Genomic DNA, 25666 nt, shown 5'->3' with positions numbered 1-25666 from the left:
CAAGATCCCTCCCAGGTCCCTTTCAGCAGGTCTGATGTGTGGAGTCCGATTGAGGTGATTTGGTCAGTGTGACAAAGTGGCTGTGTTTATCACATTCAGGAATCACCTTTTTTTTTTTTTTTGGCCACACCTCACAGCTTGTAGGATCTTAGTTCCCCAAGCAAGGATAGAACCTGCAACCTCAGAGGTGAAAGTGCAGAGTCCTAACCACTGGACTGCCAGGGAAGTTCCAGAAATCATCTTTTGATTGTTCACTCATTTGTGGTCGGAACATCAGCTCCACAGAGCCAGGGATGTGGTCTGTTTTGTTGGCGGTTGTAGCCTCAGGGCCTAAAACAGTCTGGACACACAGTAGCAACTCAATAAATATTTGCTATTTGTTGACCACGTGAATAAATATTTCCAATCACTGCCTTTTTATTTAATGTAGCGATTATGTGCCACAGGTAGGTTTCCTATTTCAAATGTGTCACTGGACATTTTGGCTAACTGTGCCTATAACCGTTGTGAATTCAGGAACTGTATTGCATCTTTCTGCTTTTGTTCACTTCCAATTTTTAAATTTCTAATTATACTCCTCTGCTTACTAAGTTTGTCTCTGGCTTTAAGTGGATTGGTTTCCTCAGAGTAATTTTATCACTGTAGGCCATTTAAAAAAATTATTATTTCTGCCTGTAAGTTGTTTTACCTTTCAAGTTCATTTTCAGTCACTTTACTTACTTAACCATGTTTCACTGTTTTCAAATTACACATTTTTTCTATAGATAAGCAATTTGGATACAGCCTTTTATAAGCAGAAAAAGGCATCAAATGGTAATGAAACCCTGAGGTTTTTTTTTTTTTTTTTTTTTTTTGTTTGTCCTTAAAGGAGCAGTCAGATTGCAAGTGTTATTTTAACACTAAAATATGAAAGACAGGGACTTCCCTGACAGTCCATGCTTCTAACGCAGGGGGAGTGGGTTCAATCCCTGGTTGGGGGACTAAGATCCCACAGGCTGCATGGTGCAGCCAAAACATGAAAAAAGAAAGAAGAATGAGGCTTCCCTGGTGACTCAGTGGTAAAGAATCCACCTCCCAATGTCCCGATGTAGGAGACATGGGTTCTATCCCTGCTCTGGGAAGGTTGCATATGCTGTGGAGCAACTAAGCCCATGAAGCACAACTCTCAAGCCTGTGCTCTAGAGCCGCGCTCTGCAACAGCAGAAGGCACTGCAGTGAGAAGCCTGGGCATGGAGACTAGAGAGTGGCCCCCACTTGCCACAACTAGAAAAAGCCCAAACACAGCCACAAAGACCCAGGGCAAGCAAAAACTTTTCAAATTTATTAACTAATTTTTAAAAAATACTAAAAAATATTGAGACAAACGAGGGGCATCAGAGATGTATTTTGCAAGACCCGCACTATCAGGCATTATTTTACTTTCATCTTTTTTTTGGGGGGGTGGGGGGTGCCAGGGAAAGCTGAGCTACACAGCTTGTGGGATCTTAGTTCTCTGACCAGGGATTGAACCCAGCCCTTGGCAGTGAAAGTGCCAAGTCCTAACCACTGGACTGCCAGGAAATTCCCTATCTTTCACTTTTATGTAAACCAATATGTAGGCTAAAAGTGGATTTTGTGTTTGGTTCTAAATGCTGAATGCTAGGTTTCATCTTGGCCTTAAAGTCAGTGGGGCTCTGGGGCCATGGGCAGGCTGGTTGATCTCTCAAAGTCTCAGTTTACCCATCTTTAAAATGAGCACAGTAATAGTACCCACCTTTAGGTCAGTTGCAAAGAATCAATGGGACAAGGGAGCCACATGTGCCCAACAGGGTCTGACCCACAGTTGAAGCACCAGTTCCCTACAAAGAGCTGGGTCCTTGGGGTGACTCACAGGTGTTTGAAAACATAAAATGGTATCATAGGCTGAAAAGTCTCAAAACAAGTAACCAGAAATAGTCACAAGGAACCAACTGCCATCTTGGCCAGAAACATCCAGAACAGGAAGCAATAAATCCGTGCGTGCATGCTTAGATGCTTCAGTCAAGTCCAACTCTGCAACCCTATGGACTACAGCCTGCCAGGCTCCTCTGTCCATGGGATTCTCCAGGCAAGAATTCTGGAGTGGGTTGCCATTCCATTCTCCACGGTATCTTCCTGATTCAGGGATCAAACCCACGTCTCTTATGTCTCCTGCATTGGTAGGCGGGTTCTTTACTTACTAGCACCACCCGGGAATCCCAAGATGGTGTGTGTGCTAAGTTGCTTCAATAAGCACAATTTTTAAATTACCGAGATAACATTCACAACGAATAAACAAGTGAAATGTGGTATATTCATACGAAAGAATATTACTCAGCCATAAAAAGGCAGGAAGTACTGACACGTGACAGAACGTGGGTAAACCTTGAAAACAGTACACTAGGTGAAAGGATCCAGACACAGATGTTCAAGTATTATATGATTCCATGCACACGCAATGTCCATAACAGGGAAATCTATAGATCTGTGGTTGCCCAGAACTGGGAAGGAGACAGGGACTGCCAAAGCTTATGGGGTCTCTTCTGGAGCGGATAAAAATGGTCTGAATTGGGGGTTTCCATGCAGATGTGAGAGTTGGACTGTGAAGAAGGCTGAGTGCCAAAGAATTGATGCTTTTGAACTGTGGTGTTGGAGAAGACTCTTGAGAGTCCCTTGGACTGCGAGGAGATCCAACCACTCCATTCTGAAGGAGATCAGCCCTGGGAGTTCTTTGGAAGGAATGACGCTAAAGCTGAAACTCCAGTACTTTGGCCACCTCATGCAAAGAGTTGACTCATTGGAAAAGACTCTGATGCTGGGAGGGATTGGGGGCAGGAGGAGAAGGGGATGACAGAGGATGAGATGGCTGGATGGCATCACTGACTCGATGGACGTGAGTCTGAGTGAACCCTGGGAGTTGGTGATGGACAGGGAGGCCTGGCGTGCTGCGATTCATGGGGTCACAAAGAGTCGGACACGACTGAGCGACTGATCTGATCTGATCTGATGGTGGTCCAGTGGTTAAGACTCCACACTGCCAACGCAGGGGGCCCTGGGAGTTCTACTCCTGGTCAGGGAACTAGATCCCACATGCCACAACTAAAGATGCTGAAAGTGAAAAAGTGAAGTCGCTCAGTCGTGTCCGACTCTTTGAGACCCCGTGGACTGTAACCCACCAGGCTCCTCCGTCCATGGGAAAAGATGCTGAGGCCGCACTAAAAAGAAAAAAGATCCCACATGCTGCAAAGCACACGGCAATAAATATCCAGCGGGCTGCAATGAAGAGCCAGTGCAACCAAATATTAACAGAAAAAAGGGGGCAAGAAAGAAAATGCTCTGAATCGGTTGTGTTGATGGCCACATTTTAGTGAAAATCCTAGAATCTATTGGATTGTAAGCTTTAAATGGGTAAAGTATAATCTCAATAAAACCATTAAAACTTCCGTACATGCATAGATAGTACAGGTTAATTGTAGAAAACTTAAAAAACACAGGCAACTAAACAGAAGAAAACCATTGAAGTCACCTCCCCCTCTCCACCCAGAGAAACCATGCTAGCTATAGGTGATTGCTCTTTCACACGTTTTTCCTTTTCTTTTCCTAGTTTTTTTTCTTACTATTTCCATTTAAATTTTATTTATTTCTTTTATTTTTGTCTACCCTGGATCTTCGTTGCGGCATGGGCTACTCTCTGGTTGTGCTGCATGGGCTTCCCTTTATGGTCGCTTCTCTTGTTGTGGGGCACAAGCTTTAGGGTTGTGACACCCAGGCTTAGCCACCCTGAGGCAGGTGGAATCTTCCCAGACCAGGAATAGAATCTATATCCCCTGCATTGCAAGGTGGATTCTGAACCACGGGACAACCAGGGAAGTCTTCAGGTGGCTCAGTGGTAAAGAATCCGCCTGCCAAGCAGGAGACACAAGTTCGATTCATGGATCAGGAAATCCCCTGGAGGAGGAAATGGCAACCCACTCCAGTATTCCCGCCTGGGAAATCCTATGGACAGAGGCGCCTGGCAGGCTACAGTCCGTGGGGTCGCAAAGAGTTGGTCACGACTTAGTGACTAAACCACCACCACCACAGTTGATTTACAATGTTGTATTAATTTCAGGTATACAGCAAAGTGATTCATATATATATATATATATATATATATATATACACACATATATATTCTTTTTCAGATTCTTTTCCATTGTAGATTATTACAAGATATTGAATATAGTTCTCTGTGCTATATGTCCTTACTATTTATTGCATACAGCAGTGTGTATATGTTAATTCCAAACTCCCAATTTATCCCTTCCCATTGTTTTCCCTGTTAGTAGCCATAAGCTTGCTTTCTATGTCTGTGAGTCTGTTTCTGTTTTGTAAATAACTTCGCTTGTATCACTTTTGGATTCCACCTATAAGTGATATTATATGATATTTGTCTTTCCCTGTCTAACTTACTTCACTCAGTATGATACTCTCTAGGTCCACACATCCACACACTTTTCCTGTGCTTAGGCAGACCTGTATCAGATTTCTTGGGAGTGAAATCAGCTTGCACAAGCTGTACCGCAAGCGGGTGTTTGTGTTTTCTCGAACATTCCAGCCCATTCATCTTTGCATTTGGCAGACCTGCTTCCACATCTCCAAGGGGCCTGGCTCTGCTGAGGTTATTCTGGGCACATGCAGAGGCCTGGGCTTCTGGCCTCCAAATTTCCCAGGGAACTGGAAGCAGGTATGGCTCAGCCCACCCCTAGCGCCTCCTGCCTCGCCTGGCCTGGGCGCCACGGGTGACAGGCAGGAAATTTATGAGCAGTTGGAGCTGGCTGCTGTTTGCTGAGGGCGGGAACATGGTGTGAATCAAGGATCACACTGTGTCCTGGCTGGGAGGACTCTCAAGGTCTTAGAGCTGCAAAGTGATGGCCAGAGCCCCTTGTGAGCCGGAGGACTCCACCTAGGGACCGTGAACTGGGGGAGGAAATCCACTTACTCAACAAAGATTTATTGAGTTCCTTCTGAGTGTCAGCTCTGTGACAGGCACTGGAGTTAGAGGCCCTGCCCTGGGGCAGCTTATAATCTAACCCCAGGGCAAAGCTGAAACCACCTGTGGTTTAGTCGCTAAGTCATGTTCGACTCTTGGAGACCCCATAAACCGTAGCCTGCCAGGCTTCTCTGTCTGTGGGATTTTCCCGGCAAGAATACTGGAATGGGTTGCCATGTCCTTCTCCAGGGGAATCTTCCCCACCCAGGGATCAAACCTAGGTCTCCGGCGTTGCAGGTGGATTCTTTACCAACTGAGCTATCAGGGAAGCCCACTTGAAACCACTGTTGCTGGTAAATGCTGTCTAGGCACCTTTCCCCTGTCCCACCAAGCTGCTCACCAGAGGAGTGAATTCAATTGTCAGGGGCCCTGGGCTGTAGGATGCTGTGACTGCCTGTGATACAAGGAGGCCAGGTCCGGAGCATGGCTCGGTCCAGAAGTCCAAACTCCTTGCTGCTGGGACTTTTCCTGGTGGTCCAGTGGCTAAGACACAGTGCTCCCATGCAGAGGCCCTGGGTTCAATCCCCGGTCAGGGAATTGGATTCCATATGTCGCAACTGAAAGTTCACATGTCACAACTAAAGGTCCTGCCTGCTGCTATGAAGATAAAAGATCCTGGTGCCTCAACTAAGACCCAGCACAGCCAAATAAATAGATACATATTTAAAAAAATAAATAAGCCTCTTCGGATTGAGGCTAATGGATGTGTTCAGACCTCAGGGTCAGTCAAGCACATACGGAAGAACTTTCCTAGTGGTAAGAAACAACAAGGGTTACTGTGCTAAGTACAGAGGATCCCTCCTGGGCTAAGATGCTAGAGGTGGAACTGGGACGCAGGTACCAGGACCAGCTCTGAGACATCCCCATGCAGTCCCCCATGTCCCCTATTCTGGTTACAGCCTAGCTTCCAGTTATTCCTGCCCACAGAAACAGAGACTCCAGGAAGGTGGGGTTCTGCTGGTCGCTGTGTCCCCAGTTCAGACAATGCGGGCTCCAGATCCACCTCACTGCAGGCTGGGGACATGTTTTTCCCTTTGAAGCCTCCAAGAGCTTCATGCCGACTTCTTCTCTCTCCTCTGTGCTCAACTTATGGTTGGCGCAACTGCCATCGCCTGCCCACTCACCCCACACAGTGCCACCATGAGCTCCTGAAAGAGGGGGCCAGGTCGTCCTCGGCTCCCTGTCCCCTCAGAGCTAGGGACAGAAGTCAGTGAATCCATTGACAGAGACCTCGTCTGGAGCCCACTACACTCCTTTGCTGTTGTACGGCCCTTGGGAGGTGGCTGTTGTTGTTCCCATTTTGCAGATAGGAAAATGGAGGCCCTAGGTCACACGCTAGGATGCAGCAGAGCAAAGCAGAGCCCTAAGCCCCTACAAGGTTCAGCTTCTTCACCAGCAAAAAGGACTAGAAAGTCCCCAAGCCATCCACCCAGCTGCTACCTCCCTGGTTCTAAGGAAATCTCAGCCTTCATCTACTGGGGCCTAAGTGAAGGTGGCTGACCTTGGGAGGCCTGGCACTCCCAGAGTCAGGCCAGTGCTAGGAGGGAGCCCATGGTCCTTCAGGGAACCGGCAGGGAGACCAGGCCCCACCATGCCAATCCCTTCTTGTGCTGCAGACCACTCTCTCTGGTGACCAGGCTCTGCCTCTGTCTCCATACTCGGCCTGTGTGTCTCTGTGCCAACTCTCTCTTGACCGCCCCTCTGTCTCTCTCTCCAAGTCCCTCAGCCTGTCTGTCTTTCTTGGCCCCCATCCCACCCCACCCCACAGTACAGGGCGAGGGTCAAGCTGGCCTGGGTGAGGCCTGAGCCCCAGCTGCTGCAGCCTCCCATCTGCTTCCCATCCTGGGAGAGTGTCCAGCCAACTCCACTTGGCTGCACACTGCTCTTCCAGACCCCAGAAGCACAAGGAGCCCCTGACCTTGCCCCACAGACAGGCTGGAGGGGAGCAGACAGCTGGGCAGACAGGTGGCCCAGCCAGGTGAGGAAGGTCCTGCTCCCTGGAAGCTTCCCATGGGCCCTGACTCATGACTCCCACACAATCCACCATCAACACGACACTCACACACACACACACACACACACACACATATACACACACACACACACACATACATCCCCAACCACAGTGTCAGGGATCCCCAGGGCTTAAGATCGCTCCCCACCACCCTTCTGCACATCTCCGGTCTCCCCTCCCCAATCCTTATAGCAAATTGACAGCAGGAGTGATAGGGCACCAGCCAGATAAGCCAATGCATGCCAAAGTGCCAGCCTGCAAACCTTTGCAAAGCCCACAGCCTGCAAGCCTTTGCAAAGCCCACAGCATGTCTTCAGGAGACCCTCGGTAAGAGTCTAGCTGTTTCAGGATGCGTGAAGGCAATAATGGGGTGGCTGGGAGAAGCCACGAGGCCCCGGACAACCCAAATAACCAAATAATTTCTGTAAAAACAGTGTCCAAACCCATCCTCTGGCCCTTCCCATTGTCCCTAAGCCCCTTATATCTAGACTCTGAAGCTACCATGGGATCCAGGGAGTGTTGGGGCAGCTCTGATCAGGGCCCTTTACTCACCACCACCTTGACTATCAGTGACACCACAGAGGTTCCAGGAAGAAAAATGAATGTTTCACCCACACATGTACACACACACACTTAAATGCACACAGCGACACTCCCGAACGCACACCCACCCCCACTGAGAGGCAAGGCAGCACGGAGGTTAAATGTTCCGGCTATGGCATCAGACGGACCCTGTGTGAAGCCTTACTTCCCCATTCTACCAGCTGTGTGAATCTGAGCAGTTACTTAACCTCTCTGTGCCTCTGTTTCTCCACCTATAAAAGGGTAATAATAGTAGTCTACAGTCTGAGGTTGAAGAGAGGATTAAAGAACACAATGGCTGGACTTCCTTGGTGATCCAGCAGTTAAGAATCTGCCTCCCAGTGCAGGGCACACAGGGTTCAATCCCTGGTCCAGGAAGATCCCATGTGCCTTGGGGCAACTAAGCCCATGCGGCACAATTACTGAAGCCCGTGTGCCTAGAGCCTGTGCTCCGAAACAAGAGAAGCCACTGCAGTGAGAAGCCCGTGGACCACGGCAAAGAGTAGCCCCGCTTGCTGCAGCTGGAGAAAGCCTGTGTGCAGCCATGAAGACTCACCCAGCACAGCCAAAAATTAATTACTTTTAAAAAAAGAACACAGTGGCTGGGAAGCCAAGCCCTTAGCGCCAGGCAGCCACGTGTCAGTGCGCACATGTGTGTATGCATGTGTCTCCCCCATTTGCACGCCAGTTGACCACAACAGGAACTGTGTCTCCCCATCAGGTGACCAGGGCTCCACTGGGGGCACCAAGGAGATGCCCATGGGATATCGTGGAGGACTGCTGGAAACAGCTCACTTGCTTGGACTTCCACACTTCTATTCATTTGGGGAACACTTCTTGAGTGTTCAGACCATGCCAGGCTCCATTCAGAGCACGTGAGTGTCCCGCAGTGAGCAAAACAGACAAGGACCACCCCCCTCACCCGCCCAAGAGAAGCAGCCCCCGAGCCGAAGTGAGTTTCCCTAGAGAAAGGAAGCGCGTGTTTTCTGTGCCCGAATGGCTTGGACAGGTCCCAGTTCTTGATAATTGATGCACTTCCCTGCATTCTCCGTCAGATGCTACTGGATGTACTTTGGCTTCCTCTTGACAACTCAAGGTCAAGCCCGGGGAACATCAGCCTACAGAAGACCCTCCAGGTCCCGGAGGCTTCTGGGCTCTTTACCCTGACACCGAATGGCTCCATGCCTCCTGGCTCTTCTGAGCCTCTGGTGTTGCTCTTTTTGTTCTTCTGTTTCTTCCCACGCCATCAGACCACTGGCTGTGGTTCTGGGGGCTCTCACTGCACCTGCTCCAGAGCTGGCCTCCCAGCCGTTTCTGCCCAGCTGCTCTGACCTGGGACACCAGGGAGTCATGCTTATAAGAGCTGTGCGCAGACTCAGCACAGTGGGCTCAGAAGCAGGGCTCCCCTGTGAACTTTCCTGTCTGGCCTCTGTGTCACTTACCCCGAGCTCCAAAGGGTGGGGTCTTTGTCAGTTTTGTTCCCCAAAGTAACCCAGTACCTAGGACAATTCCTAGCACATAGTAGGAATTCATTTGTTCTTGAAGGAGAAGGAGGGATGATTTGAAAGAATAGCATTGAAACATATAAGTACCATATGCAAAATAGATGACCAGTGTGAGTTTGATGTATGAAGCAGGGCACCCAAAGCCAGTGCTCTGGGACAACCTAGAGGGATGGGGTGGGGAGGGAGGCGGGAGGGGTGTTCAGGATCGGGGGGACACATGCATATCTGTAGTCAATTCAAGTTGATGTATGGCAAAAACCATCACAATATCGTGAAGTAATTATCTTCCAATTAAAATAAATAAATTTTTAAAAACTATTTATTTTTAAATGAATGTAAAGGGTCCTTCAAGCTTGCTTCATCTTTTTGTCCCCATATACAGATACAATAAATGACGAACCACAAATGGATACCACAAACGTATGTGTATAGTTGAGTCCCTTCTCTGTTCACCGCAAACTCTCACAATGCTGTTAATGGGCTATACCCCAATACAAAATAAAAAGGTTAAAGTTTGAAGAAAAATAAAAGAACTACTGCATGTAGTGGGTTGGCCAAAAAGTTTGCTCAGGTTTTTCTCCACGATCTTACAGGAAAACTGCTGAACTTTTTGGTCAACCCAATGTGTGCAGAGGAGGAGGGTTCTGCCCCTGGGTGCACAGGGCTAAACCTTTGCAAATAAGCGCACTGGCTGCCACCCACAGCCTCTGTGTGTGTGGTGTGGTGCTGGTGGGGAAGGATGTCAGGAATGCCTCGCTGTCTTGAGGGCGGAAGCAGAGTAGTTCTCAGTAACACCTTGTCAGTGCTCCCCGGGCTGTGGGTGGGGTCACTGGGCTGCCCCTGTGCGCCCAGCTGCCAGGCTCTACCCTGCCTGCTACAGTGGAACCCCCTCTAAGGCTCCTGATCCCTCGGGAAAAGGGGGAGATTTGAAACCTATAAGTTCCAGGCATCTCCCCAGTGCCAGAACTCAGCCTACCACGTGTGAAGCCCTCCATCTGATTCTGGCAGATAGTGACTACTTATGCCCAGCAAACCTGTGCATGTGTGCACACACAGCAGAGGGGCAGACCTGGTGTCCACTGCCTAGCAACCCAGGGTAAGTCACCGGATGGGGAGGGGACATGTGGGCTCCCTCTGCCCACCTCTGTAATGGACAGCAGTGACCTCTAGGAACACCAGTGACTAACAAGCTCATCCAGCTGAGAGGCCCTCTCATGGCCATCATTACCTTGAACCCTCCTCACCCGTGGACATCTCTAGCCATGTCTTACAAAGAAAGCGAAGCTTGGAGAGCCCGAGGCGACAGAGCTCCCAAGTGGCTGGGCTGAGACTCAGACCCCAGCCCCCCAGCATGGGGCCCTGCACTGCTAGACCTCTCACCTTGGGAGAATAGGGGCCACTGATGGTCTAGACTCAGGAGTGCCTGTTTCACAGAAGTGGATGAGCCTTCCTAAGTCTTGCCCGGCCACCCAGCTGGATAGCCCTTGGTGACTTCACCCCCCTAAGTCCCAGCCTCCTCATCTAGCTCCATTAGAAATGTGGGTTTCAGGAGGTCACCGCAGGACTAAAGAGGAAAAGGAGTGTGAGAGGCTCTGCACAATGAAAAGCACTTGCAGACTGATGAGGCCACCAGTGGCCTGGCCCAGCCACCTGGGCTCTCTGGGCCTCAGTGCTGCGCAGTGGAAATGGGGCTGCTTCCATGCTCAGTCGCTTCAGTCATGCCCAGCTCTTTGCGACCCCATGCAGTGTAGCCAGCCAGGCTCCTCTGTCCACAGTATTCTCCAGACAAGAATACTGGAATGGGTTGCCATTTCCTTCTCCAGGGGATCTTCCCGGTCCAGGGATTGAACCTGCATCTCCTGCATTGGCAGGCAGGTTCTTTACCACTAGCACCACCTGGGCTACCGGCCCTCAATTTGGGGACCTGCAGTGAGGAATGGTAAATTCACAGAGATGAGGTTCTGGTACTGTGGTTAAGGTTATGACACTGTTTAGCCTCACTGGGAAGAAAATCACTCTGTCAGAATTCCAGGATCAACTTCTGAGAGATTAGCCACGTGGCTGTTGACCTGGCTGCCCTCCCAACTGAGAGGACCTGATGTCCTCCTCTGTTTCAGGGACAGCACTCCCTCTTTCAGCCTGGGTAAGGGATGTCCGGGAAGGATTGACTGAACTGGTGAGGAGGCAAAAGCTCTTACTGGCAAGGTCCTGCCCTGCCTTGGATGTACTGTGTGGATGAAGTACTCAGTGCTGTGGCAGCCATTGTGTAGCCATGAGGTACAGACCAAAAATGAAGCCTGAAGTCTTAGCATCACCGGATCCTGGGAACCAGGGAATAGTTACATCCCTTCACCTTTCCTAAGTGTGAGAAACAGGAGCCCTGTTAGTTCAAACTGCTGCTTGAGGAGTTTTTGTGATCTAAAATACAAAGCTTTTCTTACTGATTCAAGCCAACAAGAGCCAGAATTCTCCAAACAGGAGCCTGGGAGGAGCCCAGGGGCACTTCTGTGTCTGTGTCTTGAAACCCCTAGTTCATTCTTCCTAGAGTCTTAGCCTTCAGCCCAGGAACATTCAGGCCCAGATGTGTGGATTTTCATGGAAGGAATGCTGTGCATTATTTAGTGGCTTCCTATGGGGCTTCCCTGGTGGCTCAGATGTTAAAGAACCTGCCTTTAATATGGGAAATCTGGGTTTGATTCCTGGGTTGGGAAGATCTCCTGGAGAAGGGAATGGCAACCCACCCCATATTCTTGCATGGAGAATTCCATGGACAGAGGAGCTTAGCAGGATACAGTCCATGGGGTTGCAAAAAATCAGACATGACTGAGCGACTAACACACACACATATGTGCCAGGAGCTGGGACACAAAGATGAAAGGGCTCACAGTCTAGCTAGAGAGGTACATTAAACATACACTGTGTAACGTAATGTAGTACAGAGTTGTTTTTTTTTTTTAAATTGGGGTAAAATCGCTTTACAATGTTGTGTCAGTTTCTGCTATACAATGAAGTGAGCCAGCTATATGTATACATATATCCTCTCCCTCTTGAACTTCCCTTCCACACCACCCCTATCCCACCCCTCTAGGTCATCACGGAGTACCGAGCTGAGCTCCCTGTTATATAGCAGCTTCCCATTAGCTGTCTACTTTACACATGGTAGTGTCTATATGTCAATCCACAGTATAGAGCTTTAATATCACATAATTTATCAGGTAACAAATTATGTAAAATACAATATAATGACAAAAAATGAGCTCTAAAATATTACACAATAGAGGATCACATAATATAATATGTTCTATCATACCTTCATAGTGTATCACAGGATGCTTGCCTGAATTAGACTCTACTCACCCCTATGTAAGGGCATGGAAGTGGCCGTGCTGCTTTGGGGCCCTGAGGAGGCTGCGGTGGGGGTCAGAGAGGGCTTCCAGGAGGAGCTGAGCCTTCCAGCATGAGCAGGAGGTAGCCAGACAGACAGCAGAGAAGGGCATTCCAGGCAGAAGGGACAGTATGAGCACAGAGGCCAAAAATAGCCCCTCTGGGTGAGGAGTTCCATGTGGCTAGAGTGTAAATTGGGATACCCAGAGTGACCGGCTGGAGCCAGGTCACTTGGGGGGAGGGGCAGGTGCCTGTGGGAAGCCCCTGAAGGGTCCCAAGCGGAACAGGGAGGCTGTCACACCTGGCTCTCAGCAGAGCTGCAGGGAGGGGCTCAGGTGGGAATGAATCGAGCCAGGGAGGAGCTGGGCAGTGGGGCCCCAGGTAGCCGTGAAGTCTGGGCAGAGAACGAACACCTTGAAGGTGTGAGAGGCTCCCTACTTCACCCTCTAGAAACATTTACACCAGGAGGTCAAGGAAGGCAGCGATCTATACTTTCCCCTAGAACAGGTCTGCCTCCGGTCTGTGGGGGCAGGAAGAAAAAGGATGACCAGCTTGAGGACAGGTGGGGAACCAGGGCCTGCTGGCACTCCCTGTGCCCGGCTGTCCATCATATCAGGGGCAGGGGCTCAAGGCTGGGCAGTGGGCAGGACAGGCCTGGTCACTCCAGTGGGAGGGCAGTCTTGCCCCCCTGCCCCCTGCCTGTCCCTGGTCCTCTCGAAGCCCCTGGGCTAGAAAGCAGGCTCTGGTCACTGGACAGACCCCACATCATCACCAGAGGCCTGGGGCCAATGGCCACCAGTCCTTCCCTCGTCCCTCCTCAACTTCGGCCCCACAAAGACCAGGAGACACAGGAGGAAAGGCAGAGTTCACAAAATAATTCCACATCCTTTGTGCCACTGATCCCTGGAAAGATAGGGAGGCAGGCTGGCATCTCCCGGATAAGACAATGGAGCTAAGCCACCAGTCGCACAGCCCCCAGGGCAAAGCTGAGACCAGCCTCAGCGTCCAGACCACACACCTCAGGCCTCAGCAGAGATGGGGGAAATCAGCCCACACCTAGCCCTTCGGATCAGGAGATCAACTGCCCTGACATTGTGATAAATCTCAATATTTTGTCCTGCAGAGCTGCCATCTCTCCAAGTGAAAATGGGCAGAGAGGAGAAAGGTGTGAAGTACCCACCTGAGGAAAGTGCAGATGAGAGAAAAGTGAAAGTGTGGTCACTCGGTCGGGTCAGACTCTTTGCTACCCCATAGACTGTAGCCTGCCAGGCTCTGCTGTCCATGGGATTCTCCACCAAGAATACTGGAGTGAGGAACCATTCCCTTCTCCAGATCTTCCTGAGCCAGAGATTGAACCTGTGTCTCCTGCATTGGCAGGCGGGTTCTTTTACTGTCTTAGCCCAAGTGCAGATGAAATGCCCTCCAGAGCCAGAGCCTCAGCTGTTGTAGGAAGAGCCGACAACCCATAGCAGTATGGAAGACAGGTTTTTTCCACTGCTGGGGTGAAGGGTGGCTGAGTTTCTGGGTCTCGCGGAATAGGGTGGGGGGCAGGCAAGGAATAAAGGTTGGTAGGACTTGAGAGAGGAAAGAGGAAGCCCCCAGTTCCCTGCCCCTGACCTGTGACACCCCCATGCCATCACCAGCATCTGACACCTGGGGAGGGGTCCCTGTCCCCACCTCCACCTGGAACCCTGGGCCTGACTCTCAGCTACTCCTCAAGGGTCCAGAGGGGTCTGAGGGAGGCAGACAGGCCTTGCCCTCTCCTCTCCTCCCCAGTGCTGGCCTCCCAGTGGCCAGTACTCCCCCAGCACCCCAAGGGCCCCCGATGACCCTCCCAGGAGGCGCCCAAATTCCAGGCAGACATCTCCCAGAAGTTTCTGGCAGCGGCAGCAGTTCTTAAAAAAGGCTTCATGTCATACTGCAATCAGCCAAGGAGCCCAGCACTGGGCGTTTCATTAATGCCACGCTTCTCCCTAAGCGTCTCCTTCTGATGAGCTGGTGGGGGTCTCTGCACCCTCTCTGCCCTCCACCCTTCCTCCAGTTTACGATTTTCTCCTGCACCATGCCCTCCAGGGCACCTTCTTCCTGCCCTGTCTCCTCCAGCCAAGGTTTTACAAAAACAGTCACTTCTAACCATCCCTAATTTTAACAGCTTAGAGAACAGGGAAAAAAAAAAAACAGTCGGGCATCGTCCAGGAGACTTAATGAGGTGGCCTTCAGGCACCTCCGAGGAGCAAGAAAAGTCACAACTGGTGCAAGAAGAGGAAGAAACAACATTAAAAGCAAACAAGGGGAAACGAAATAAAAAGCAGAGATAAAGAGTCGGGAGAAAACAGCGGCGCCTGAGAAACAGGGATTCCAGCCGCCAACTTTTACGGCGTCCAGCCCTGTTATTCATAAGCGAGTTTCCTCTCTCACAAAGGACCTTTTGCACGGTTTTCCCTGCTGCCTCCAAACCAGCTGCTCGCGCTGTTGTATCGTGAGTGATGATGAGGCTCTGAAAGGGTTTTTTGGGAACAGATGGCCAGGGGAGAGCTGGGGAATGTGCCAGCAGAGGGCTGGGCGGGCTGCCAAGCCCTGCGGTGACTGAGTGCTTGGGCTTCCAGCTCGCGTGCTTTCCCTGCCCTCTGCCCTCCGTGGCGCCAGCAGGCCTTCCCAGCGAGCGCTCGGAACATCTGGAGTCTGGGGCTGCCAGGAGGGGGGGCCGCGGCGGCCGGGCGGGGGACCCTGTGTTCCAGCGGAGCTCCCAGGGCTTCGCCACCAGGCCTGCCTCGCGGAACAGCTAATCAAAACCACAGCGCCCGAATGGGAACCAGGCGCGCTCCCAGCTGCAGCCAGAGGCCGCCGGGCGACTTAACCCGGTGTCAGGCCTCGCTGGCGGCGGCGGCGCTGGGGGGCGCGGGGAGGGTGGGGGTGGATCGGGGCTGCTGACACCCCCACCCCCAGACCAACCCACCCCCCTTCACCCCCAGCGGCGGAGGGCTATTGGCTCCCTGAGGCTAAATGGAGTTTACACGCGCTTTAGTTGCAGCCGGGCTGCTTACATAAGAGCTGTTGCTCCCCTCACCCACACCACAAGGTCCTGTACCCCCATTTGCTGGGGGTCTCCCGGGGCATGGGCCACCCTGCTGGGCAGTACGTGGACTTTAGGGCCCTGCTGTCCGCAGGAGCTGAATGAAACCCTAGGAGATTGGAATCAAAGAAACAAAGCGGCTCCACTGCTTCTAGCGCAAGACCTTGGGCAAGTTACCGCACTTCTCGGGGCCTCAGTTTCCCCTCCGTGCAACGGGGGAAGTGGTGCCAAAGTGCAAGGTTAGCAAAAGGGGTAGAGATAAAGTATGGGAGGTACTTGGCACCCAATGGGAACTCTCCACGCAGTCAGTGTGGTCTTTGGTGTTGGTGGTGGTGTTGTTCAGTCACTCAGTCATGTCCAACTCTTTTGTGACCCCCATATTCTGTAGCCCACCAGGCTCCTCTGTCCGTGGGAATTCCCAGACAAGAATACTGGAGTGGGTTGCCATTTCCTTCTCCAGGGGATCTTCCCAACTCAGGGATCGAACCTACATCTCCTGCTTGGCAGGCGGATACTTTTACTGCTGAGCCACCAGAGTGAGTCTGTTTAATAGCATTGCTGCTGCTAAGTTGCTTCAGTCGTGTCCGACTCTGTGAGACTCCATAGACAGCAGCCCACCAGGCTCCTCTGTCCATGGGATTCTCCAGGCAAGAACACTGGAGTGGGTTGCCATTTCCTCCTCCAATGCATGAAAGTGAAAAGTGAAAGTGAAGTTGCTCAGTCGTGTCCAACTCTTAGCGACCCCATGGACTGCAGCCTACCAGGCTCCTCCGTCCATGGGATTTTCCAGGCAAGAGTACTGGAGTGGGGTGCCATTGCCTTCTCCATTATTGCTTGTTCTTTGGTATGAACCCATGAACTTTGAAAGCCCATGAGTTTCTGGGCTGGTGAGATGCTCACCCCTTTTAAGGACGCAGGGCCAGAGCTCTGCCCTGAGCGCTGGACAAACAGGAATCCCCCATTTAAAACTATTTGCCCTCGGCTACCTTGGGCTGGTCATTCATCCATTCTCGGCACTGCCTGTTCCTGAGATGATCCTTCCTGGGGTTCCATATGAAGCTGTTACCTTGGAGCTGTAAATTCATGAGATTTCCTTCCTGGCACTGAGAAAAGGCCAGCCCTTTCTCCTATGGGATGTTGTTGAAGCCTTCCAGCAAGGCGGCAAGGAAGGTATGGAAGCTCTCTCTTTACACATGTGAGAATGGGGGCTCAGAGAAGTTAGGTAACACACCCAAGGTCACACAGGCAGAAAGTACCAGCACCAGGACTCGAACCCAGGTCTGCAGAGCCAAAGCCTACTCTTCGCCTACTTCGTGGTCTTGCCAAGGATCTCCCTGTTGTATGTGCCTTAAGGTTAATGACAGCAGCACAGAAACTTAAAAGAACTGTAGGGTTCTCTCAACTGAACCCCCACCTATAGCATCCTGGACAGGGGACCACCAAGTCTTTCAAGGGGTTTCCAGGGTGTACCCTGGATCAAAGCGGTGCTCCAGGGGCTTCTCTGAGAGGTAGTGGCTTAAGCATCAGAGGGGACTTTCAGCGGTCTCTGTGATTTTCTGAGTGGGAGACTTTGCTTCTTTCTCACCATCAGAGACCCTGAGTTTTCATTCGCACACAGTGTAGTGGGGAGGAGGGTGGGGGTCTGTGAGTGAGGGGAGAGGGGGGGAGGAAGTGAAGGGAGTGTGAAAGGAGAGGGGAAAGCAGCGCCCCAGCCTCTCCCCTACCTCGGGACCACCCAGGGAACATCAGACGGCCACGTCCTGCGTTCCAGGGCAGCCAGCTCCAGCCTAACCTGGGAGGCTCCCTGCCCAAACGAGCCCTCCAGCCCAGTGCCTGCCAGCCCTGTAGACTCACGGTGTCAAATGTGAGAGGGGAAACAGCAGCTGAGAGAATGCTCCACGTTAGAACAAACAGCTGGCGACAAACGTCTATGTAATTGGAATGCCAGAAAAAATAAATTGCATCCATTTTTATGACGAGAAGGGAATTTGATGGTGGTTTCCCACCCACCCCCCTTCTTTCTCAGCAGAGAGGGGCTCCATGGACTTTCAAAGCACATGGTATTTAACTCAGTAACATGGCCCAGAGGATGTAGAAATAGAACCTCCTCTCACCACCCCATTTCCATGCAGGGGGCAGGACAGGGAAGGGGCAGGGGGCCCCCCCGGGCACCTCTTACTGGCCAGTTCCTTAGGCCTCTGAGCCTCAGATTCATTGTTCCTGGGACAACACCAGGCTTCCCAGATAGCACTAATGGTAAAGAACCCGACTGCCGATGCAGGAGACATAAGAGATGTGGGTTCGATCCCTGGGCTGGGAAGATGCCTTGGAGGAGGGCATGGCAACCCATTCCAATATTCTTGCCTGGAGAATCCCATAGACAGAGGAGCCTGGTGGGCTACAGTCCACAGGGTTGCAAAGAGTTGGACATGACTGAAGAGACAGCATTCACGCGCAGGGGACAACACCAGTCTCCACCTTGAAGGGATAGGGGGAGGGAGGAGTCAATGGGGTGATCCGTCGAAGTACTAAACACCCAGCACTATGCTTAGCGTGTGAACCAGGCTCTAAGAACGTCAGGTATTGTCAGTATTCTTGTGGTGCACTGGGATCCCAACAGTCTCTGTGAGTGATTTTCAAATCTGTGTGAAATGCCTGTGATGGGCAGAGGGGATGGGAGCAAAACACATTTAGTCATTTAGATAGTCAAGGGGCTGAAGCGACCTCAGCTCGGCAAGTCTGACCAGAAAGGGCCATAGCAATCACTTCCGGGGTCAACTCACCTTGGAGAAGTAGAAGCCAAAGCCCCAGTGAGGGTGACCGTATATGCGATGGGGGGACAGAGCTCGGACAACACCACTCAGTGGGCACTCTGGGGACACAGGAGGCACAGAAATTGTGGAGTTGCTGTCTCCCACACTTCAAGGCTCAGGAACAGTCCACAGAAACAGCAGGTCCCTCCAGGTCTGAGGCCTGGGCTCAGACACCAGACAGAGAACACTCTCGGCTCCCACTGACCTTCTAACCCCAAAACCAATGTGCCATCTCAGCTTGCCCCCAGCACCAAAACACAGAAGTCTGCGCCTGAGATGTCCTTCCAAAGAGAAGTGCGACTACCCTCCAACCTGCCATCACCACCAAAAGCACCCCCTGCCCAGAAAGCAGCAGCAGAAGGGGGACAACGCGGATCTGATGGAGCCACACCAGCCTTGGTGCCTCCTCTGGCTGAAGACCGCCCACAGGTGAGGAGCAGCCTCTAGAATTGCAGAGCCCACCTTTCCGGTCCGGCTGGCACTGATGGCTACAGTCTCAGCCTGGGGTCACCAATCATTGCCCCAAGCTCAGCACACCATGACTGACTTTTCTCTCTGTGTGTGTCCATGGGGATTCTCCAGGCAAGAATACTGGAGTGGGTTGCCATTTCCTTCTCTGGGTGATTCTCCCAATTCAGGGGTCAAACCTAAGTCTCCTGCATTAGTAGGCAGATTCTTTACCACTGAGTCACTGGGGAACAGCCCCGAGGCCTGTGAGCAACTTGGTGGGGGATAAGAACTTACTGGCCATTTATCACCAGGGCTTAAATTATACCATCAACGTTAGTAGCTGCTGCTGCTGCTATTGCTTTTGTTGTTGCTATTATTGTTGTTGTTATTGTTGCTATTATTTTATTCAATAGCTTCAAATCACTGGAAGGCAGTGCCCTAGATCGTGGGAAACTGGTCCTCTCCTATTCTGAGGTCCAGCAATGCCGATCCAGCCCAGGTGTGGAACAGCTCTGCTGCTCTTTCTTCCCCTCCTCCAAAGAAGCTCCCAGGAGTCGCTGCTTTTAAAACAGGAGCTGCGGAAACATGGCCCAGAGCCAGGTGCTTAAGGCGCGTTATCTCTGGCTGCGGCCAGAGTCGGAGCTGAGCTCTGCGGAGCCCTTCCACTCCTCGCACCTGTCTCTCAGCTGGGCAGCCTCCGATGGGCCTCTCTGCATGACTGGGGCTTCCAGATGGACCCTGGATCCTCAGAGTCACATCCTGTGAGGCCCAGAGATGGAGGACTCACCAGTCAAGGGATATAGGTGCCCACCCCCAGCAAGGCAAGGCTGGGATGGGCAAAAGGATGAGCTTGGGGCCCAGAGGGTAAGTCAAGTTCACTTTAAATCCCGTTCTTAACACAGGCCTGGAGGCAGCTTATCAGTGGACACAGAGCATAATCTCTCAAGGAGGCGTCCTGGAAAAGGGTCACCCAGCCCCTGGGGCACATGAACTGTGAGGGAGCCACCCTTGAGTGGGACAGCTCAGGGTGCCATCGACAGGATTGTTGGTGATCATTTATGGAGGACTTCCTTTCAGTTGGTCACTTACATCAGAATGTTTTTTAGTTTCTTCCTTTCTTTATCCTTCATTAGAATGTAAGCCTGACTCACTTGCATCCCCAAACCCTCAGGTCACCCTGAGTGGCTGCAGGGGATGGGTAACAGGGGTTTCATCTGAAACCCCCACCCTCTGACACCCCGCTGCATCCACATACTCTGTCCACAGAGATTGTGTGTGTGTGTGTGTGTGTGTGTGTGTGTGTGTGTATGCTAAGTCACTTCAGTCGTATCTGACTCTTTGCGACCCTATGGACTGTAACTCTTCTGTCCATGGGGATTCTCCAGGCAAGAATACTGGAGTAAGTCACCCTGCCCTCCTCCAGGGGATCTTCCCAACCCAGGGATAGAACCAGCGTCTCCTGCATTTTCTGCATTGCAAGCAGATTCTTTACTGCTGGGCCATGGGGGAAGCCCATCTACAGAGACTTGGGAGGCTCAAATCTCTTTGCTAACACCCATCATGGCACCCATGTGCTCAGGTTGGGATTTCCCAACAACAACTCACTGCCAGTGCTTGATAAACATTGAATGAATCAATAAATGGATGAACAAATAAAGGGATGTATTTCCAGGGGTTCTGATTAACAAAACAGTAGCCAATTCAAGCCACTCAGGGTCACTTGGCGGTCACTGAAGACCATCCTGAGGACACCTTGAAACTTACCTACCTGCCTGGTGACAGAGATGCAGGAAGGCACACACAGCAGGAATGGGGTGATGCTGTGATCAGCCAATCTACCAGCACAGCAGTGGGGCCTGAAGATGTCCCAACAGCTCCAGGACCCTGTCCCATGCCTCCCTCTAAGTCCTCTTGGTAATGGTGGTTGTCCAGGCATGGTCCTCTGGAGATGGCAGTCTCAGGACACCCCACTGGCAGGAGGGGCTACAGGATGCCAGGGTCCCCTTACCCTTCATAGGTGAGGCAGGATCTCTACTTGGAAATCAGACTGCAAACAGCCTTGGAAATCACCGATGCTTCCACATCCCCATTGACTGAGGAGAAAACTGAGGCAAGAAGCAGTTAAAAAATGGGTCCAAAATGACACAGCTAGTAGGTGGTGAACCAGGCCTTGAACTCAGGGCTGTTTTATGCTCTTAAAAGTGAAGTGTTAGTCACTCAGTCATGTCTGACTCTTTGCAACCCCATGGACAGTAACCTGCCAGGCTTCTCTGTCCATAGGATTCTCTAGGCAAGAATACTGGAGTGGGTTGCCATTTCCTTCTCTGGGGGATCTTCCCAACCCAGGGATTGAATCCAGGTCTCCTGCATTGCAGGCAGATTCTTTTACTGTCTAAGCCACTAGAGAAGCCTGTTCGATGCTCTAACCCACCATCTAACACCTGTTTCCCAATCTGGACAATGCGGAGGCTGGACCAGATGGGCTCTAAGGTGTCTTAGATTTGGGCTGATTTCAGGGGAAGCCAAAAACTCATCTCTGCTGGCCATCATCACCCCACTCCCCTTTCTTCTCCTCTCACCTTCCAAGCGTCTCTCCTCTTCCCCAGCCCAGGACACTCTGCTTCACAGAACAGGGAAGGAGGGGCAGCACTCTGGTCTTTGGTGGGTGAGGGGAGGACTTGGGGTGGGGGTGGGGACGAGAGGCATAAACGGGGGAAATGGGGCCTGCCCACCCTGCCCATCCACACCTCCGACCGCCCAAATGCCAGGGGAAGTTCACCCAGAGTTTACAACCCTCCTTTGTCACAGAGCACTGCATGGAGCCATCAATCACGCCCTTAATTTATCCGTGTCACTTTCCAGAGGAAAGCTGCCCTGCGAGCAGCCAGTGGTACTTCCTTTCTCACCCACTAGATGAAGATTTCACCTAATTGGTCCACGTTAAATCACTCCCAGGATTGCAATGTGCCATCAACACAGCAGTGGCTGGTGGTGCGGATGTGCTGGGCTCCTCCCTGCTGTGGGCAGCAGAGTCCACAAGGGTCTCTCTGCCTGGAAGCCTCTTGAAGGGGCCTTTGGAAGGCCTGGAGAACCCAGAGAAGGGCCTCCTTGTAAGGGGGGTTGGGGCTCAGGGATGGGGAGAGGGCAGGCCAGGAAGGAAGAAGGAGGTGGAAGGAAGGAACAGATGGAGGGTGATAGAGTCACCTGCCCCCAACCCCGTCGCTCTCCCCATCCCTGCATGCCCAGGGGAGTCAGGCATCTCTAACCACCTCCACCCTTCTTATGGGTACGGACTGGGTCCCAGCCTGTCTCTCTCCCTGTAGCTTCGTGTGTACAGACATCCAGAGGGCTGCATCACAAGCCCTGCTCTTCATTCCTGGCAATGACCCTCAACTGGAAATGCTGGAAGCCAAGCCACCTGGGAAGCAAAGCTGTGACCAACGCCTTTCCTCCTGCCCATATTTCTCCAAACACATTAGGCTTTGTACACACTGTTCCCTCTGTTTCCAATGCTGTTCCTGCTTCATCTGCTCAGTGACCTCCTGGTTGTCCTGCTGGTCCCAGCTCAAACACCACTTACACAAAGGTGATCTTTCTAACTCCTTTGGGCAGGAAAGGCACCCTGTCCCTCCTCTGCCTGCCTGGCCTTCCCATACCCCAGCAAAGGCCTCTGGGACCTCCTGTCTATATTCTCCTGCCCTTATCCAGATGCAAGAGGGTCTCTGAGCATCCTGTGAGCTGTGGAGGTGCTAGGACCACATGTTTATCATTTTTATACTCCTGCCCAGCAGGTTCAGCAAACGGCTGGGGCTCTATGAATCTCTTCAGAATGAATGAATGAATGAACATGATTTGCCTTAATGCATGGCCTCAGGTAACCCACAGGCCAAGTCATAGTCCCAAAACATACCAAAGGGCTCTCTTGGGCAGTTACCAGCCCATGAGATCTCCCCCTAATATGATGTTAATCAGGGGCTGAGTGGGGAACTCAGCACCAGAATGTGTAAGACCAGAAAGAGCTTCAGAGATAAGCTGTCCTCATTTAAGTGATGAGCAAACACAGGCCCAAGGGGACTGTCCCCGGTACCCAGGAGCCCCGTTACCAGTGTGCTGTGTGCTAAGTTTCTCAGTTGTGCCTGACTCTTTCCCACCCCATGGACTGTAGCCCACCAGCCTCTTCTGTTCTTGGGATTCTCCAGGCAGGAATACTGGAGTGGGTTGTCACGCCCTCCTCTAGGGATCTTCCCAACCCAGGGATCGAACCCATGTCTCTCACATCTCCTGCATTGGTAGGTGGGTTCTTTACCACCAGCACCACCTGGGAAGCCCCAGGAATAGAGTCACACACAATCCCAGGGGCCTGAGGAGCCCTGAAACTGAAGTGAATCCCAGCAAGCCTCCAAGAGGCTGGTCTCGCTGGTCCCTTTGGAAGCCTCTGGATGCGAGTAAGAGGTGCCCTGGATTCCGGTCACTACCTCCCCATCCTCCCCAGAGGCTGCTGCCCGCATAGCTGGCGCGTACCTTGCGCTTCTTGGCGCGGCCCTCGGCCTGCAGGGTGCGGGTGCAACGCTGCACGCACTCGGAGAAGCTGAGGTTGCTGTGGTCGGCGCTGTAGTCGAGGTCGGCCAGCCGCGCCAGGGACAGGATGTAGTTGCAGGCGATCCTCAGGATGGCCAGCTTGGACAGCTTCTGCCCGTATGAGTAACACGGCACCTGGTGGGGGAGAAGGCGTCAGCAGGGGCTGCCCGGTCTCTGCTGAGAACCGGCCCAGGGGGCACCTTGGCCAGGAAGGTGTGGGGCCATTCATGCCGCTGCTGGGGAGGGAATGGTCGGGCAGCAGAGGTGGTTTGTCTGATCTCTCCACCTGGATTTTATTCCCTGTTCTAATCACCTGCTGTTTACACCCACACACAACCCCTGGGGGGGCATCCACGTTCCCAGGCTGTACAGGAGGAAAGCCAGGCTTGGCTCTTGCCCGAATGTCAGTAATCATGGAGCACAGTGCGCTTCCCCCTGGGACAGAGCTCCATCCCCTGTGTTCCTGAGAAGGAATCTTGGACAGATGTTTTTTGCTCTGAGAGTCTGTTCTCTCATTCGTGACACCTGTCTTGCTGGACACTTGGGGTCTGACAACAGACAATAACTGGATTCTACCGTCAGAGGACTTACACTCAAGACTGAGGTTATGGACCTCGGGGGTGGTGCAGTGGCTAAGAATCCACCTGCCAAAGCAGGGAATGTGGGTTTCATCTTTGGTCAGGGAAGATCCCACATGCCATGGAGCAAATAAGCCCGTGTACTGCAACTACCGAGCCTCAGCTCTAGGGCCGGTGAGCCACAACCACTGAAGCCTGAGTGCCGAGAGTCTGTGCTCTGCAACAAGAGAAGCCACCGCAATGAGAAGCCCATGTACTGCAACTAGAGAGTAGCCCCTGCTCGCTGCAACTAGAGAAAGCCAGCTCACAGCAACAAAGACCTAGACAGCCAAAAATTAACTAACTAATTAATTTTTTAAAAGAGTGATGCTTTAACATCAAAGCAGAGCTAAGCACCCAGACTCTCAGAACAGATCAGAGGAAAGTGACAATGCTCAGTTGGGAGGCCCACACATGATTGGATTATGCTTTTCTCTTTTTCTTTCTGACCTCAGGACCTGGGAAGCTGCTGGGCATACAACAGGTGCCTAATAAGTACAGCTCCAACCAGACTTGACATCCTTGACATTCATCACTGACTTGTTGTTCAGTCACTCAGTTCAGTCGTGTCTGACTCTTTCGACCTCATGGACTGCAGCGTGCCAGGCTTCCCTGTCCTTCACTATCTCTGGGAGTTTGCTTGAACTCATGTCCTTTGAGTTGGTGATGCCACCCAACCATCTCATCCTCTGTCTCCCCCTTCTCCTCCTGCCCTCAATGTTTCCCAGCATGAAGGTCTTTTCCAGTGAGTCAGCTCTTCACATCAGGTGGTGAGTGGACAGTCACAAATGGCACAGCGATTTGTATCAGGTAAAGAGATGGAGTCTCTAACATCATCCACCCTTGTCTCCACTGCTTGAGCAAAAAGCTACATGGACTGCAGCACAGCTACAAGCACATGCAGCACATGTGTCCAAACATGGAGCATGCATGCTACATTGTTTCAGTCATGTCAAACTCTTTTCCACCCCATGTACTGTAGCCCACCAGGCTCCTCCATCCATACGATTCTCCAGGCAAGAATACTGGAGTGGGTTGCCATGCCCTCCTCCAGGGGATCTTCCCAACCCAGGGATCGAAACTGAGTCTCTTTCATCTCCTGCATTGGCAGGCAGGTTCTTTACCACTAGTGGCATGTGGGAAGCCCCCGTAAAGTGGGGACATCACTGCAAAGTCCACCTGTCAGTTAGACACGGGCTAACCGATAGAGCTGCTCTGATGCGTTGTTCACCTAAATGGCTAATTGTGCATACCCAGCAACCAAGGCTGGGCGTCCTCCTCCCTATGGCTCTCCAGGAGCTATATGCAACATCCATCCCCAACACGATACCTGGTACTGACTAACCCTCATCGCACAGTGAGTGGGGCCCCCATGGCAGGATCACTCAACACACACGAGGCACTGTTCTGGACCAGTGGTTCTCGATAATATCATCCCTCAGCAGCAGTTGGCAATGTCTGCAGATGTTTTTTAGTTTTATTTATCTATTTTTGGCTGTGCTGGGTCTTCATTGCTGCCTGGGCTTTTTCTCTAGATGCAGTGAGCAGGGGCTACTCTAGTTGCTGTGCACGGGCTTCTCATTGCAGTGGCTTCTCTTGCAGAGGAGCATGGGCTCTAGGG

General features: G+C 51.8%; 1 protein-coding gene across 1 annotated transcript in view; it reads right to left on the bottom strand.

Moving 5' to 3' along the window:
- Nucleotides 1-25666, bottom strand: part of ATOH8 (atonal homolog 8 (Drosophila)) — a 43187-nt gene that overhangs the window by 5794 nt on the left and 11727 nt on the right. The window contains 1 exon segment of the mRNA XM_010862202.1: nucleotides 23372-23563. Coding sequence (XP_010860504.1) covers nucleotides 23372-23563 — 192 coding nt within the window.

The sequence above is a fragment of the Bison bison genome, unplaced genomic scaffold, assembly GCF_000754665.1.
Source record: "Bison bison bison isolate TAMUID 2011002044 unplaced genomic scaffold, Bison_UMD1.0 scf7180017864480, whole genome shotgun sequence".
Lineage (NCBI taxonomy): Eukaryota > Metazoa > Chordata > Mammalia > Artiodactyla > Bovidae > Bison > Bison bison.
Note: the sequence above shows the minus strand (reverse complement) of the source record. Positions and strands in the feature narration are given on the sequence as shown.